The following is a 19,508-nucleotide window of genomic DNA, read 5'->3' on the forward strand; positions in this document are numbered from 1 at the left end:
AAATCTTACTGCATTCTAGTATAAGAAAATTAAAAAAAAAAAAAAAAAAAAAAAAAAAAATTAATAACGATGGAAAATGCTTAGATGTATTCACTTAATGTAATCTCTGTGTGTAAAATACATTGCAAAAAACATATCGATAAATTTCAATTTTTGAAATTTAACGAATTGAAAACAAAAAAAAAAACGAGTAACTATGAGTTTTTCTTATAAATTTAAAATTTTATAAATCGCTAACTAATGACTTATAGAATATGAACAGTGTGGCAGAGAGTTAGTTTCCAGTAAATAAATTTAATATGGCAGTGGAGAAAATATCAACATTTTTGAGTGATGATAAAAAGGTCACTTTGAGGATGAACTCGTTGGACCTGTTGATGATAGATCAATCAATGTATGTGTATATGTTGCCGGTTGAAAAATCATCTCAATCATATCATCCTCAACTTTTCTCTGACCATAACGATTTTTTAGAATCTACAAAAAAACGAATGTTAAAAATATATTTTATTAGCTGAAAAAGAAAAAAAGAATAGTATTATAAAAATTTTTGTAAGGGTTTTGATGAAGAATTATTTAAAAATTTCTTATTAAAAAATATTTGTTAGTATATTGATGATATTTTCATTTAAATAAAAATTTTCGCTGTTTATTATTAGTCAAAATAATAATTATCGTTTTTTTTTTTTTATTTGTAAATGATATTATTATTAAATGTTATATATAGTTTGAGGAGAGCAATATTCTTAAAATAAATTTTTAACTCATTATATGAAATGGAAATAATGAAATATGGAATGTTTGTAACAAATACTTTAAATCTATTATATTTGATATGTATCTTTAGCAAAAACAAAACAAAAAAAAAAAAAAAAAAAAAAAACTCAAAAATAAAATTATAAATAAATTTTATAAATAAACAATAGTTTTGATATTTTGTGGATATTTTTCATTTTCAATTTTCATTTTTTCATTTTTTTGGAAAACTTACATATAAAAATTTGCGAAATCTACGTCGATCTGCTTCATCTCGTCGTCGTTGTATTGCAAAAACATTATCTGCTTCTTGTGTAACTCGTCCTGAACCTCCAAAATGATGTACATCAAGATCTTCGCCACCCTAAAAAAAAGAAAAACCTTATCATTTAAATAGAAATCAATGTTTTTTCGCAGGAGTTACATAAAATTTTTCTTGAAATGATTTTTCTGCAAAAACATATGAAAATGATAAGTTAAAATAAGTTAAAAGTTAACTTTAAAATAAGTTAACTTTCTAGTATTACTTACGTTAGTTTTTCGAGGATGTTTTCTGCAAAATATATGAAAATGATAAGTTAACTTTAAAATAAGTTAACTTTCTAGTATTATGTTAGTTTTTCGAGGATGTTTTCTGCAAAACATATGAAAATGATAAGTTAACTTTAAAATAAGTTAAAAGTTAACTTTCTACTATTACTTATGTTAGTTTTTTGAGGATGTTTTCTGCAAAACATATGAAAATGATAAGTTAACTTTAAAATAAGTTAACTTTCTAGTATTACTTACGTTAGTTTTTCGAGGATGAACTACCATTGTGATATGTGTCATACAATCAGTAGCAATACTTCGCATCAAACCAATAAAACGATCCTACAAAAAAAAAAAAAAAAAGTTTGACTTATTTTGAATACATTTCAAAATTATATATAATGAATCAATAACATCAATTATTAGAAATATTTTTTTGAAGATAAAAGTATAAAATTGAGAAGAATATACTTGTTGATGAAATCGTTCAAATGAATTTGCTGTTTCATCGTTTAGAATTGCAAGACCTACTAGAAATTGCAAATTATCAATGACAACATGTTCAATTTCACCTGCTATCACTTGATTTCTTATTGCCTGAAAAATAAACAAAAAATAAAATTTAATCTAATAATACAAAAAAATAAGAATATTTAATTCTAATTAATACACAAATAATTACAAGAAGAATGATTGATTATTGATGTATATATCTTAAATACTAATTTAATAATATAACTTAATAATTTTCTTATTGCCTGAAAAATAAACAAAAAAAAAAAAAACAAAAATAAAATTTAATCTAATAATACAAAAAAATAAGAATATTTAATTCTAATTAATACACAAATAATTACAAGAAAAATGATTGATTATTGATGTATATCTTAAATACTAATTTATAATATAACTTAATGACTGAGAAAAAAAAAAATTACTTACTAATTTTATAATATAACTTAATAACTGAAAAAAAAATTACTTACTAATTTTATAATATAACTTAATAACTGAAAAAAAAAAAAAAAAAATTACTTCTACATTATTCCTAACAAATTTATTTGATTATATATATTAGAAATAGCATCATTATATCCTTATAATTTAATTAGCTCATTTTTTAGATAAATAAAAATTTTTAAACATCAATATATATACTAATTCATACATTAGCAATTTGGCTAACAGAACGATTTCGGAATTCATCTGCTTTCATAATGATTAATTCGCCTTTTGTTCGTTCAAAACGATCAATCCATAATTCAACAGCTGGATGATGTTCTACTTTATACAATGGTAATCTAAAAAAAAAAAAAAAAACAAAATAAATAAACAAATAAATAAAATTAAAAAAAAAAAAAAAAATAATAAAACAGTAACGTACAGTGAAACATGAAATGCATATATGCATGTTAAACACATACAAAATCACTAACATTCACATTTATAAGACATCACAAATATGCATTTGACGTTCACTGTACCATCAATTATTACTACTACTACTACTACTACCACCACCTTATTATTAAACGTGATAAACGTGATATCACGTTATTACGCTTAAATCTTTCCATCTCTAATGTTTATTATCTTCTTTTTAAGCTTTTTAAATTTTTAACTTTTCTCTTTTTTTTTTTTTTTTAAAAAAAAGAATAGCATCATAAGTGCTTTTTTTTTTTTTTTTTTATGATGCGAACAGTGTGCGTCAAATGATTTCAAAAAAAAATATTTAGATGAAAAGCAAGCAAAAAATATTGAGTGAGAGTGGTAGTGCATATATACAAAAGTGATCAAATGTAAATTACATATATGTAAAGCTATAATAATAACTCATAATGACCTATATAAATAAATGATAGGTCATTATAGGTTATATAGGTCATTTGTAATGACCTATAAATCATTATAGCATGCTTACTTCATTCCATTATGAACTGTTCGAGATTTTGCCATATTACGTAGATGTGCTGGGCTAACAAAACTGCACGATTAATTTTTGCATAATTCTTTTAAATCTATTTATTTTCTAACTCAAATATTTACAGGTCATTTGTAATGACCTATAAATCATTATAGCATGCTTACTTCATTCCATTATGAACTGTTCGAGATTTTGCCATATTACGTAGATGTGCTGGGCTAACAAAACTGCACGATTAATTTTGCATAATTCTTTTAAATCTATTTATTTTCTAACTCAAATATTTACAGGTCATTTGTAATGACCTATAAATCATTATAGCATGCTTACTTCATTCCATTATGAACTGTTCGAGATTTTGCCATATTACGTAGATGTGCTGGGCTAACAAAACTGCACGATTAATTTTTGCATAATTCTTTTAAATCTATTCTTTTAAATATTTTCTAACTCAAAAATTTACATAATGGAGCTAATTTTTAGATCATTTAATGCGATGTTAATAATCTTGAGGAAAAAAAAAAAAAAAAAAGTGCTAACAGTTATAACTATACCAAATTGTTATAACTCTTTGTTCCATACATTAAAGTAGTAAATCTTTTTTCAAATTCTATGACAAAATATTATCATATTTTACTTTCTATAAGCTTAAATTGATAGCAGAGCAGAGATGAATTTATAATTTACAATTCTTATATTATTCATCTATAGCATGCTATTTTATCATCTAATATAAAATAAATATAAAAAGAAATCAAAAAAAAAAAAACTAACGCTGCAAATTGTACGAGCATCCATTTCAGAATTTTTTCATCCGGCATTTCAAAACTGCAGAATAGAGTACGAACCTATAATAAACAAAAAAAAAAAAAAAATTGATGAGAAATGTTAAAAGCATAAAGTTATTTTGTTTTTATAATTTATTGTAATCAAAAAAAATGCTTAAAAGAATAGAAAAAAAAAAAGCATGAAATGAAGTAATACTAACTCCTTGAACAAGAAGATCAAGAGCATATTCGCAAAGAAATGTTGTTTTGCCAAAACCAGTACCTCCTGTTATAACGGTCATCTCACCAGGTCGAAATCCGCGCATAAATCGATTCAACAAATCAAATCGTTTCCACTACAAAAAATATTTTAAAATTAAGATAGAATATTTTTAAGTACTAATTAATAATCACTGAAGTAGTAAATATCGATTTCTAAGTTCTAATCAGTAATTATTGAAGTAGTAAATATCGATTTCTAAGTTCTAATCAGTAATTATTGAAGTAGTAAATATCGATTTCTAAGTTCTAATCAGTAATTATTGAAGTAGTAAATATCGATTTCTAAGTTCTAATTAGTAATCATTGAAGTTGTAAATATCGATTTCTAAGTTCTAATTAGTAATCATTGAAGTAGTAAATATCGATTTCTAAGTTCTAATTAGTAATCATTGAAGTAGTAAATATCGATTTTTTAAGTCTAATTAATAATCATTGAAATAGTAAATATCGATTTCTAAGTTCTAATTAGTAATCATTGAAGTTGTAAATATCGAAAAGAAATATAAAATTAACAAACAATTTTATTTAACATCTACACTAAAAATTACCTGCGCAACACCATTCATCTTCATCTGATCCTTAATTAGCTCAGATTTCAATTCACTTCGTACATCAATTAATGATCGAAATCCTTTGCCACGTAAACGAATCGATTCATCTCGAATTGCTTTATTAATTTCACGTCTACGATCCGAACGTAACAATTCAATTGGACGTTCATGATTGCTAAAAAAAAAAAAAAAAATGCAATGTAGTCGAATGATTGATTGAGAAATGTTTACATAAAATTGAATTCTTTATTAAAATTTAACTTAATCAAAAAATGCATACCATAATAATAATAGTAATAATAACAATAACTTTATTATTATTTTCATTGAGATGAAAGTGATCAGTAATAGTATTAAAAAAAAAAAAAAATGGATTGCTAATTTGATAAACTTACTCAACAATAAAACAACGATTAGCATTCAATAATGATGCATAATCTTTTGCATATTTTTCCTGAACATAAGGAAACCAAAGATAAACCATATCGAAATCTTCCAAATATGGAAGTACACTAAAAAAAAAAAATAAATAAATAAAACAAAAATCATATTTTATCTATAATTATTTATATTTATAATTTTATCTAGCAAATTTCAATGAAATAAAATTATAAAAAGAACAAAAATATAAAAGTAATCTATATTATTCGAGAAAAAAAAAAAAAAAAAAAATCATATTTTATCTAATAATATATTTATATTTATAATTTTATCTAGCAAATTTTCAATGAAATAAAATTATAAAAAGAACAAAAATATAAAAGTAATATATATTATTCGAGAAAAAAAAAAAAAAATAAACAAAAATCATATTTTATCTAATAATATATTTATATTTATAATTTTATCTAGCAAAATTTTCACACTAAAAAAAAAAAATAAATAAATAAATAAATAAAAAAAATCATATTTTATCTCTATATTATTTATATTTATAATTTTTATCTAGCAAATTTTCAATGAAATAAAATATAAAAAAATAAAAATATAAAAGTAATATATATTATTCAAAAAAAAAAAAAAAAAAAAATAAACAAAAATAATATTTTATCTAATAATATATTTATATTTATAATTTTATCTATCAAATTTCACACTAAAAAAAAAAAAATAAAAAAATAAGTAAACAAAAATCATATTTTATCTCTATATATATTTATATTTATAATTTTATCTAGCAAATTTTCAATGAAATAAAATTATAAAAAGACAAAAATATAAAATAATATATATATTCGAGAAAAACAAAAAAAAATAAACAAAAATCATATTTTATCTCTAATATTTATTTATATTTATAATTTTATCTAGCAAATTTTCAATGAAATAAAATTATAAAAAGAACAAAAATATAAAAGTAATATATATTATTCGAGAAAAAAAAAAAACAAAATATATTTTATCTATAATATATTTAAAATATAAAATTTATATAAAAGAATAATTATAAAATATTATATAAAAAAAAAATAAAAAAAAAATAACAAAAATCATATTTTATCTAATAATATATTTATATTTATAATTTTATCTAGCAAATTTTCAATGAAATAAAATTATAAAAAGAACAAAAATATAAAGTAATCTATATTATTCGAGAAAAACAAAACAAAAAAAAAGTACCTTGTATCCAATTGTTCACCTTTTGGTAATGCTATACATAGCATTCCACCGGTAGCTTCAAATACTGCTAATGCATCACGTTCATTTGTGGTTAGCACAATACGTCGATCTGATGCCGTAACCAAATGATAACCAAAAATTCCCGAAAATGGTAATTTTCTGCAACAACCTACAATACAATGTCGAATATCTAATGAAAAAAAAAAAAAACTATTATACTCATTTAATAATAAATAAAAAATTAATTCATATTATCAAATAGCTCAGGAAAATACTTTAGTAAAAATAATTTCCTAAAAAAAAAATTCTAATTTAATTCTTTCTTTCTTTTTTTTTTTTTTTTTTTTTATCATTTTGTGACATATTTTCTTGACTAAACTTCATCATCATCACCTACCCTTCACTATCTGAACCAGGATAATTTTCTTTCTCCAAACAATCAGTACCAACTTTTCGAATAACTTTTAATCCTGCCGGTAAACGTACTCGACTACTAGGTCCTATAGATAAAAAAAAAAAATTATTTTAATAATAAAGAAAAGAATAATTATTAATAAAAGTATAATTATTATAATAATTATTTGTTTACAAAAAAAAAAAAAATTTGTTTGTTTGTTTGTTTGTTTGTTTATATTTTAATAATTATTTGTATTAAACAAAAATATATATACCTCGATATCTTGGATAACACAATCCAGCTCTCATAAAATTATCCAAATGTCCTTTAATATGATATCGTGAAAGGGTATCATATGATATACGCTGAAAAAAAAAAAAAATGCATTTTTTAAATTATGAATGAGAAGAAAAACAAAAATTCATAAATAGTAAAATTTGAACAATATTTGATCATTCATTATTATTAATAATTATTTCAAATAAATGTTTCAAAAGTATTTCAAAAAAATATTTCAAAAGAATTCTTTTTAATACACATTACATTTAAATACGAAATAAAAAGTAAGCTAATATGCATTTATTACAAAGCTATTCAAAATGTTCTTTTCCTAGAGAGTACAGTGAGTAATAAATAAATAAATAAATAAACAAATAAATAAAATTAATTTGAATTTATCAAAAAAAAAAAATTATGCATAGAGTGATAATGAATGATAATTGATTATTTTACATTATTTGAATTCTTTTATTAAAATAAAAAGTATAAATATTTTTATTAAATTTATTAAAATATAAATATTTTTATTGCAAAATGTTAATTTTCCTAGAAAGTACAGTGAATAAATAAATAAATAAATAAATAAATAAATAAAATTAATTTGAATTTATCAAAAAAAAAAAAAATTATGCATAGAGTGATAATGAATGATAATTGATTATTTTACATTATTTGAATTCTTTTATTAAAATATAAAAGTATAAATATTTTTATTAAATTTATTAAAATATAAATATTTTTATTACAAAATGTTAATTTTCCTAGAAAGTACAGTGAATAAATAAATAAATAAATAAACAAATAAATAAAATTAATTTGAATTTATCAAAAAAAAAAAAATTTATGCATAGAGTGATAATGAATGATAATTGATTATTTTACATTATTTGAATTCTTTTATTAAAATATAAAAGTATAACTATTTTTATTAAATTTATTAAAATATAAAATGAAATGGAAAAAAAAAAAAATTTGGTTTAAAGAATAAGCTAACATCAATGCCAAGAAGTCTTCTTAGCACTAGAAATTCACTTTGCTCAGAATGATCTTGTAAATCACGCAAATCTATAGCATCCATCCATATCAATCGAAGAGTTGGATCAGATGACATATTTAATGAAGCAGCTAAAAAACAAAACAAATAGCTTTCACATTTGATAGAACTATTTCAGAGATTTTAAATTATTTAATTTTATTATATATTATTGTCATTTTATCTTTGATAAAAAAAAAAAAAAAAAAAAAAGGGAAAAAAATGATAAAAGATTTTATTTTTAATTTTTGAATTTATATCTTGATAAATAAGAGTAATATTATATAACAAATTATTTTTATATTTTGTATATTATATATGAAATTATACTTTAATATATCAAATATTTTGTATTATTATTATATATAATATACTTTTTAATATATCAAATTATTTTTGTATTTTGTATATTATATATGAAATTATACTTTTAATATAACAAATTATTTTTGTATTTTGTATATTATATATAAAATTATACTTTTTAATATATCAAATTATTTTTGTATTTTGTATATTATATATGAAATTATACTTTTTAATATATCAAATTATTTTTGTATTTGTATATTATATATGAAATTATACTTTTTAATATATCAAATATTTTTGTATTTTGTATATTATATATAAAATTTACTTTTTAATATATCAAATTATTTTTGTATTTTATATATTATATATGAAATTATACTTTTTAATATAACAAATTATTTTTGTATTTTGTATATTATATATAAAATTATACTTTTTACTCAGAACAGTAGTGATACATTCTATCATCCGTAAACATTTAACCTGTATAGAATAAAGAGAAAAATAGGTAAAAGATAAAATTGGCAGAAATTAAGAAACTTTAGAAAAATTAAAAATTAAAAAAAATTAAAAATTAACTTTGAGAAATAACTTGATTTGTTAAGATTAAAAAAAAAAAAACAAAAAAACTTACCTACAGCATCGGAAGAATGCTTTGGATTATTATCGTCTTCAAATACACGTGGTGATATCTTATCAGCTCTGTAAAAAAAAATATCAGAAAGAATAACAATGATTATCAGTTATCTCTCTTGAAAATTAAAATTATCATTTATCATTTATTTAAATGAATTAAAAATTAAACAACTACATTACTAAAAAAAAAAAGCTAAAATGCTATCAATCTTAAAAAAAAAAATAAAAAAAAAATTATTGTAATGTTTATTGAACGAATAAAATTGCTTAAAAAATTGATACTTAAAATTACGATAAAATTTGAAAGTAAACTGCACTTTAATAATAAAAGAAAACCAATTATAGCAAATTTATTGCTACACATTGCAAAATTTGATACTTAATTTTTCAAAAAAAAAAAAAAAAATTTAATTCTCCACCTCTCTTTTTATCCAAGAAAGTAAGTAAATTTGAAAATTCAAAGAAAAAAAAGAGGAAAATTTTATCAGAAATAAATTTTTATTCAGTAAAGAAAAGTATGAAAATTTTTTAAATAAAAAGCTATAGATAATGAGTTATAGATAATTACTGATTAGAACTTAAAAATCGATATTTATTACTTCAATGATTACTAATTAGAACTTAGAAATCGATATTTACTATTTCAATGATTATTAATTAGACTTAAAAAATCGATATTTACTACTTCATTGATTATTAATTAAACTTAGAAATCAATATTTACTACTACTTCAATAATTACTAATTAGAACTTAGAAAAAAGAGTAAATCTTACATTTTATTCTGTTTATCTTCTTTTTACTTTAATTCATTTCATTTCTTGTTCACTTTTTATTTTAATCATAATAAATATACAAATTTTAATTTTAGACTATATTTCAATTACCTTACTCCTCTCTCTCTCTCTCTCTCTCTCTCTCTCTCTCTCCAATCTTCTGATTTTATTTTAGTCTATTAAAATCAATCAATTCATTCCATAATTTCATTTTTTTTCATTTTTCTTTTTTTCTTATAAATAATAATATAATTCATAATTATCACTTAATTTTCTATCAATATTAATATTCTTTTTTAAAATTATCAATTTTTTTTTTTTTTCATTTTTCATTTTTCTTTTTCCCTTTTTTTTAAAAATAAAATTGCTCTCTTATTATTATTCAAAAAAAAAAAAATAATACCAAATGACACATAATTTTAAAATAAATAGGTAATTTTGTCATAAATAGAAATGAAAGGATAAGAGAATTTTTTTTAGGAAAGAAAGGGAAAAAAAAAAAAAAACAGAAAAACAGAAAATAAAAACCGGAAAGGAATGCAATTTCAAAGTATATACTTCCTTTGAAGTAAAAGTAATGTTCCACTTTTTTTCTATTTTTTTTTTTTTTGAAATAAAAAAAAAAAATAGAAAAGGTGAAAGGAAGAGGAAAGGATAATTCTTTGCAATCTTTCATTTCAGTATCATAAAAATATATGAATAAATTTTTAAAAAGTTTTCTTTTTTTTTTTTTTTTTGGATGAATAACTTTATCACTATCACTACCTACCTCCATTACCATCACTACCTACCTCCATTACCATCACTACCTACCTCCATTACCATCACTACCTACCTCCATTACCATCACTACCTACCTCCATTACCAATTTACCCTAACACTTTTGCTAGATTTAAACGAATGAACTAATTTTTTTTTTTTAAATTATGGATAGAAAAGAAAAGAGCTAAAGGTATCGGTTTAGGCACTAAAATGCTTACCAACCAAAATAGAATATAATCGGTTTCCTCAATGTGTATTTTTTTACAAAGATTTGATTTGATTTCATTTTTTTTTTTGATTAAAGGACAAAAAAAAATTTTTTTTTAAAAATAAAATCACGCATGAATGAAATTTAAAAAAGTGTACTTTATCACTAGGATTAAACTATCAGAGTAAGATTATACCAATAAAATAGAAATGAAATATATATTTTTATTATTATTATTTATCTAGCAATTAAATGAATGAAAAAATGAAAAAATGAAATAATAATTGGGAGAAGTGAAAGGTGATAGGTTTTTTCACTCATTTATTTTTCTTCAAAAAAATTAAAATTAGTAAATTTCAAGTAAAAATGTTTATAATAATAATAATAAAACAAATACTCATTAAAATATTTAAAAGTAATAATATATTTATATGACTTTGTAGTTTATATTATTATTAATTAATCATCATTCTTTCTTTTTTTTCACATAAATAATTATTTATAATAATAATAATAATAAAACAAATACTCATAAAATATTTAAAAGTAATAATATATTTATATGACTTTGTAGTTTATTATTATTATTAATTAATCATCATTCTTTCTTTTTTTTCACATAAATAATTATTTATAATAATAATAATAATAAAACAAATACTCATTAAAATATTTAAAAGTAATAATATATTTATATGACTTTGTAGTTTATTATTATTATTAATTAATCATCTTTCTTTCTTTTTTTTCACATAAATAATTATTTATAATAATAACAATAATAAAACAAATACTCATTAAAATATTTAAAAGTAATAATATATTTATATGACTTTGTAGTTTATTATTATTATTAATTAATCATCATTCTTTCTTTTTTTTTCACATAAATAATTATTTATAATAATAATAATAATAATAAAACAAATACTCATTAAAATATTTAAAAGTAATAATATATTTATATGACTTTGTAGTTTATTATTATTATTAATTAATCATCATTCTTTCTTTTTTTTTCACATAAATAATTAATCTAACACTAGTAGTGATGAAGAAAAAAATTTTTGACAAATAATTTGAATAGGAAAATAAAATAAAAAGAGGAAAAAAAAAATTCCAAAAATTATCAAAATTTTGATTTTTAATAAATGAAAAATATTTTGTTTAAAAATCTTTTTTTTTTTTCACAAATTTAAATTTCAAACAAAAATCTAGCAAGTTGAATTCAAAAAAAAAAAAACTTACTGTTCACGTAAAAGACGAAAATTTTCCGCTTCTTTCATTTTTCTTTGACGTTCACGTTCTTCATATTGTGATATAAGATCCAAATAACTTACTCGATCATATAGGTCTGAATCTAGCTAAAATATAATCATTAATTTTTTTTTTTAAAAATAGTTTAACAATAATGCAAAAAAATAAATAAATAAATAAATATTTTACAGTGAAATAGTTAAAAATGATTATTTGAAAAAAAAAAATAAATAAATAAATAAAAAATAAAAAACTGGTAAATTCTTTTTCTTTTTCTCCAAATTCTACAAATAATAATAATAATAATATAATAGTAATAATAATAATAACAATAGCAATAATAATAATAATAATAGTATAATAATAATAATAATAATAATGATAATAATAATAATAATAATAATAATAATAATAACAATAATAATAATAATAACAATAATGCTACTGATAATAATAATAACAATAGTAATAATAATAATAACAATAGTAATAATAATAATAACAATAATAATAATAATAAATAATAATAATAATAATAACAATAATGATAATACTAATAATAATAACAATAATAATAATAATAATAATAACTAATAATAAAATAAAATAATAATAAAAAACTAACATCATCCATTGTAGGCAAATGATTGCCTTTTTTACGTTCTTCTTTAACAGTAATAAATTTATCGTTTTTTGGTACTTGTAATGTTGTAACGTATTTCCAGATACCTTCTTTTGGATCTTTTTGTAGTAATGGATGTAGTATAAGTGATGATTTGATCTCTTTTACTGGCTCTTGTTTAATATCTTTTAATAATAAATTCTGAAAAAAAAAAATTTTATTTTTTTTTGAATTTTTAAATTCTATAATAATATCATAATAATAATAATAATAATAATAATAATAATAATAATAATAAAATGAAATATTAGTATAATAAAATTATTTTAAATTATTTTAATTAATCATTAATATTGTGATTAAAAAAAATTGAGAAGATATAAGAAATAAATTTTATAAAAATTTTACAAATCAGTTGTTTACGATAAATGCATTATTTGTAAGCATATATAGGCTACGATAATGGTAAATGAAGGAGAATTCCGGATTAGGAAATTGTTATGAAATGTTACAAGAGTGTAAAAGAGAAATTACTTAAGCATACTTTTAGTATTTTTTATTGCTCAATTTATTTTCATACATACATATTATTTGAGGGATAATAATAATAATAATAATGATAATAATAATATTAATAATAATAATATTAATGATAATAATAATAATAATAATAATAATATCAATGATAAACAATAAACAATCAATAATAAACAATTGATCTATTTTCAAAATCTTTCAAAATTATTCTAAATTTTTAATTACAAAAAAACTTAAAAAAAAAAAAGCATATAGCTTATTGGTTAATAATCATATTTAATAAGTAAAATTACAAAAGAATTTTTTTTCTTTCTTTTTTTTTTTTGAAAAGATACTACAAAAAAAAAAAGAAAAAAAAGAACTAATTACAAAAGAATAATTTTCTTTTTTTTTTTAAGATTAAAATTTCAATTTAATACAAAAAAATTTTTGTTCATTTTATAAATTCTTATTAGCAATATTTAACAACAACAACAAAAAAGAAAAATATTATTTATTAATAGATTAAATTATAAAGTTTCCTTTCTTTTTCCTTTTTCCTTTTTTTTTTTCTTTTGCATATTTTAAAGCAATTTTAACAAATGGAAAAAAAGTGTTAAGTTAATGCTATTTACTTATTAAAGGTATTAAAGGTAAGTCAATTTTAGTCTTAAAACCAGCTCTCAGATAAGTAATGGAAAATATGTATTTCTATGAAAAAAAAGGTTGAAAAAAATAAAAATAAGAAATAAGAAATAAAAAAGAAAAGAGAGAGAGAGAGAGAAAAAAAAAAGAAAAAGGAGGCGTTGGTAATAAATGCATGCCAAATTGACAAATCAACTAAATAAATATATGATTATTACGAATAATATAGACACTAATGCTTGAATAATTTATGGATAAATGAAAAAAAAAAAAATCAATGAAATGTTTCAAAATAGATTTGAACAAAAAAAAAAAAAAAAAATATTCTTTTCATTATCATTATCATTATCATTATCATCATCGTCCTCTCTCCCTCTCTAATCATTTTCTTATCAGAATAATATCATAGCGTAAATTTGGATAACACTGATTAATGCCTGAATAATTTATGGATAAATAAAAAAAAAAATATTCTTTTCATTATCATTATCACTATAATCATCGTTCTCTGTCTCTCTCTCTCTCTCTCTCTCTCTCTCTCTCTCTAATCATTTTCTTATCACAACAATATCGTATTATGAATCTGGATAACACTGATTAATGCCTGAATAATTTATGGATGAATAAAAAAAAACCAATGAAATGTTTCAAAATAGACTTGAACAAAAAAATATTCTTTTCATTATCATTATCATTATCACTATCATCATCGTTCTCTCTCCCTCTCTAATCATTTTCTTATCAAAATAATATCATATTGTAAATTTGGATAACACTGATTAATACTTGAATAATTTATGGATAAATGAAAAAAAAAAAATATTCTTTTCATTATCATTATCATTATCACTATCATCATCGTTCTCTCTCTCTCTCTAATCATTTTCTTATCAGAATAAAATCATAGCGTAAATTTGGATGATAACAGAACAATTTAAGCTGCGGCAAAAAAAAAAAAAAAGATAAAAATATTGAAATGACAGAAAGATGCAAAAATTTATAAGCAAATTCTGGAAAAAAAAAAAAATAAAATAAAATAAAACAGTTATCATTTGACTAGTGGAAATTGAAAATTCGAACATATTTCAATGTTCAGATTAAAAATTTCCTAATTAAAAAGAAAACAAATATTCTATAGCTAATGATAATTCTCTTTTTTAACTTATCCTTTCAATAATGATAATTATTAATTAATGAAATTAATATTTCACAAATGATACGAAAAAAAAAAAAAAGAAAAAAAATGAAAAAGCAATGATCATAGTTTTAAAAAAAAAAAAAAAAAAAAAATATAAAAATGAAGAAATGATGAATATTTCATTCAAGAAATAGAAATAGCAGTAGTGATAATAGTAGTTAAAAGAGATTTAAAACTTGTTAATTACTTACATCCAATAATTTCCATAATTTAAATATACTTCTCTCTCCCCTCTTTTTTTTTCAACTTTTCAACTCTTTTCTCACTTTTTCAAATTTATTATTAAATCAAATTCAAATTTATTAAAATTCAACTCTTTTCTCACTTTTTCAAATTTATTATTAAATCAAATTCAAATTTATTAATAAATCAAATCCAAATTCATTAATAAATTAAATTCAAATTTATTAAAATTCAAACTTTTTTCTCATTTATTAAATCAATGAAAAAAATAAATAAAAAAAAAAAAAAAAAAATATTTTAGTTTATGAAAGAGTGATTAGTTCACTCATGAACTAGAAGAATAATAACTTAAGCATTAAATAAATATAGCAATAATTTAAAAGAATCTTGATACTATGTATTAAACGATTACATTACAAATTACATCATCATCATCATCATCATCATCACCATCATCACCATCATCACCATCATCATCATCATCATCATCACCATCACCACCATCATCATCACCACCATCATCATCATCATCACCATCATCACCATCATCACCATCATCATCATCATCATCATCACCATCACCACCATCATCATCACCACCATCATCATCATCATCACCATCATCACCATCATCACCATCATCATCATCATCACCATCATCACCATCATCATCATCATCACCATCATCACCATCATCATCATCATCACCATCATCATCACCATCATCACCATCATCATCACATCATCATCATCATCATCACCATCATCATCACCATCATCATCATCATCACCATCATCATCATCATCATCATCATCATCATCACCATCATCATCACCATCATCACCATCATCATCATCACCATCATCATCATCATCATATTATTGATTTTTCTTTCCTTCTTTTTTTTTTTCTATTTTTGTTTTTTAAATATTTTTAAAATTATAATTTAGGTGCAAAAAGAGCAAAACCAGCATATTTTATCGACTGCTAATTGATTAATAACATCCTATAGCATTATTATAGTTTTTGGTCAATTCATGTTCAAATCATATAATTGTGTCCTTTCTTTTGAACCAAATATTTCCTTTTTTCCTTTTTCCTCTTTTTTTTTTTTCCATAATGGATGCAATCAGTTCATATTTATGAGCTTCAATTTCATTCCAAAAAAAAAAAAAACTAAATCCTATGATTATTTAAGTGCATTTTATATCAATAGAGAATTTGTATTTATATATTTTCAGGGAATATAATAAATTAAACAATATAGAATGTTTAGAATCTTCATCTAATTAATTTTAATCAAATTTTGCTGTTTTTTTTTCTTTTTTTTTTTTTGCATCTTGAAAGAGATTTTTAGAATATTTATTGAAACATTATTACTCGTTCTTTTCTTACTTACTTTAAAAAAAAAAAAAAAATGCAATCAATAGAAGAAGAAAAAGATCATTTCAGAATGTACGCCCTTTACTTTGTATATTTTTCTATTTGATACAAAAAGAAAAAATAAATAAATAAATAAATTCTGTTAGTAAATTATTGAAAATGTTATAATTCTTTTTTCTTTATCATTATATTCCAAGAAAATAGTAACAAATTCTTTTAATATTTTAATACAAAATGAAGAAATTTACAAATTTCAATTTGTAAAATACTAATTTAAAATTCATTTGAGTTAACGAATAATATATGCAAATTAATAGAATTAAAAATGAAAGAAAAATGAAAAATATACCTTGTAAATATCAAATGTAGTTGTATTACCACATGTAGTGCATAATATGCTAGTGTCACGAAATGAAATGCATGCTGTATCCAATGAATTGCAATGTAAACATTTCGTACGAATATCACCCAAATATGGCTAAATTGTACGACTAATATTAAAAGTAAGAAATTATTTAAGTAAGAAATTAATTTCCTTACTTACTTTCCACAAAAAAGAAAAAAAAAAAAAAATTAGTAAAATTATTCAGCAATTTCAATTTTTGCTTCCTTAAAATTACATCAAAAAAATGAAAATTACAATAGTTTACCAATCAATTTTAAAAAATTAAAAATAATATGTCATTTTAAATACTGACTATTTTAAAATTATGAAAATAATTTTGCCAAAATTAAATTTTATCAATTAAGAATTGATTAAATAAACATACAGTTAAGCTATATGATAAGCCATATTTTACGAGAAATTCGATGATCTCTGATCTTGTACTTCTTTCCGAGCTTTTTCTAGTTATCGATTGTTGGTTGTGCTAAAAAAAAAAAAAAAAAAAAATTCAAAATTAATTATTTCTAATAAAAAAAAAAAAAAGAAAAGAGAATAAAGAAGTACCAAATGATTAAGTTTTAAAAGCTCTAAACAATTTCACTAAATTCTAACAATTTCTTCAAATTCTATCCAAGAATAGAAATATCTGAAATAAACAAATGGAAAGCATAAAAATAAACTGCTATAGAGTGATAATGAATGAAAAAATAAATAAGCATAAGTATTAAGCATAAATTAATTATTACCTAATATTTTGAAACTAAAAAAAATAGTGAAAAATATTAAAATGTTCCTTAAACGCACATACAATTTCTCACAAATATACTTATACTTATAGCAAATATCAATTATACAATTATAGAAATAATTTTTTGTAATAACAAAACTTACTTCAATATTATTAATATTTTTTGCAACTGTAGTTTGCTGTGTAAAATTATGTATAATATTCTCGAAAGTAAGCTGTTGACAAGTACATCTCTGCAATTTACTATTATCAAATACTGAATGATATTCATCTCTTTTCATCGATATATTTAAATATATATATTTTTTCAAAATTTAATTCTTCGATTTATTTCATTGAAATAATAAAAATAATTTAAAATAATTTAAATAATATATATATATATATTTTTCAAAATTTAATTCTTCGACTTATTTCATTGAAATAATAAAAATAATTTAAATATATATTTTTTCAAAATTTATTCTTCGACTTATTTCATTGAAATAATAAAAATAATTTAAATATATATATATATATATATATATATTTTCAAAATTTAATTCTTCGACTTATTTCATTGAAATAATAAAAATAATTTAAATATATATTTTTTCAAAATTTAATTCTTCGACTTATTTCATTGAAATAATAAAAATAATTTCATACCGTAAGATGATAGCATAATTTACGTTCTCTCATAAATGCCTTCCATTTGCTAAATTGAAATGAATGTGCAATAGTTGGACGACCATATACAATAATCATCTTTAGCAAATATTTAATTTCAAAATTTCATTCATATAATATGCTGGAATATATATGAGAATCAATAATATCAAATAAAATTAATCCTTCATTATCTTCCTAAAAAAGCAAATATAAAAAGTTAATAATTTTGTGATTTGAAAAAAAAAAAGGAAAAGATTCCTTCGTTTTCAAATTTTAGTAATACTTTTTATTTTTTTTTTTGAATGTATTTATACCTATTTAACATATTCATAATTATATTTATATCTATATAGCATATTTATCAAGATTCTTACCTTCAAATTTTGATATATTTATCGTATTGTTCAGGAAATGTATATGTTTCATATGATATATGAAAAAATTAACATCCGTAATCTGTAAAATAATAATAATAATATTGCATAAGATGAAAATAATCTGTAAAATAATAATAATAATAATCTGTAAAATAATAATAATAATAATAATCTGTAAATAATAATAATAATCTGTAAATAATAATAATAATCTGTAAAATAATAATAATAATATTGCATAAGATGAAATAATCTGTAAAATAATAATAATAATAATATTGCATAAGATGAAATTATACCATTATTCAAAAAAGGAACATAAAAATGTGAATTCATTAAATATCAATAATTCAACAATTTAATTTTGCTTCTTTTAAGATAATTCCTTAAAATGAAAGATATAGAAAATTAAAAGTATTCATAAATTATGTAATTACAACCATTAGATAATACCGATCGAATAACTCTTCTTTTCATTTTTTTATTTTTTATTTTTTTTTTTTATTGATTAATAACTTTCATACAAATAATAAGAAATTTATCAACATTACATTAGTATAATAAATATATCACTAAATAATAAATAGTAATAACAAAATACCTAATTATTAATACATGAAACAGAAATAATACACATTCTTTAGTATTACTTTTTTTTTTTTGTAATTACAAAATTTAATGGATAATAATCAGTAATAAACT

The 19,508-nt window shown here is 19.8% G+C and overlaps 1 protein-coding gene across 1 annotated transcript; it reads right to left on the bottom strand.

Annotated features, from left to right (window-relative positions):
- Nucleotides 1-345: 345 nt before the first annotated feature.
- Bm4162 (Uncharacterized protein) lies at nt 346-18,525 on the bottom strand (the record flags this gene model as incomplete). Its single annotated transcript, XM_043076036.1, has 20 exons — nt 346-477; nt 992-1,120; nt 1,546-1,629; nt 1,759-1,884; nt 2,456-2,588; nt 3,986-4,059; nt 4,200-4,334; nt 4,809-4,986; nt 5,207-5,323; nt 6,435-6,593; nt 6,832-6,934; nt 7,106-7,196; nt 8,105-8,235; nt 9,093-9,160; nt 12,089-12,204; nt 12,723-12,920; nt 16,995-17,123; nt 17,416-17,514; nt 17,922-18,011; nt 18,427-18,525. The coding sequence occupies 20 exons, from the start codon at nt 18,523-18,525 to the stop codon at nt 346-348; spliced, it is 2,391 nt and encodes a 796-aa protein (XP_042931970.1).
- Nucleotides 18,526-19,508: the final 983 nt, after the last annotated feature.

The sequence above is a fragment of the Brugia malayi genome (genome assembly GCF_000002995.4).
Source record: "Brugia malayi strain FR3 genome assembly, contig: Bm_v4_ChrX_scaffold_001, whole genome shotgun sequence".
Taxonomy (NCBI): domain Eukaryota; kingdom Metazoa; phylum Nematoda; class Chromadorea; order Rhabditida; family Onchocercidae; genus Brugia; species Brugia malayi.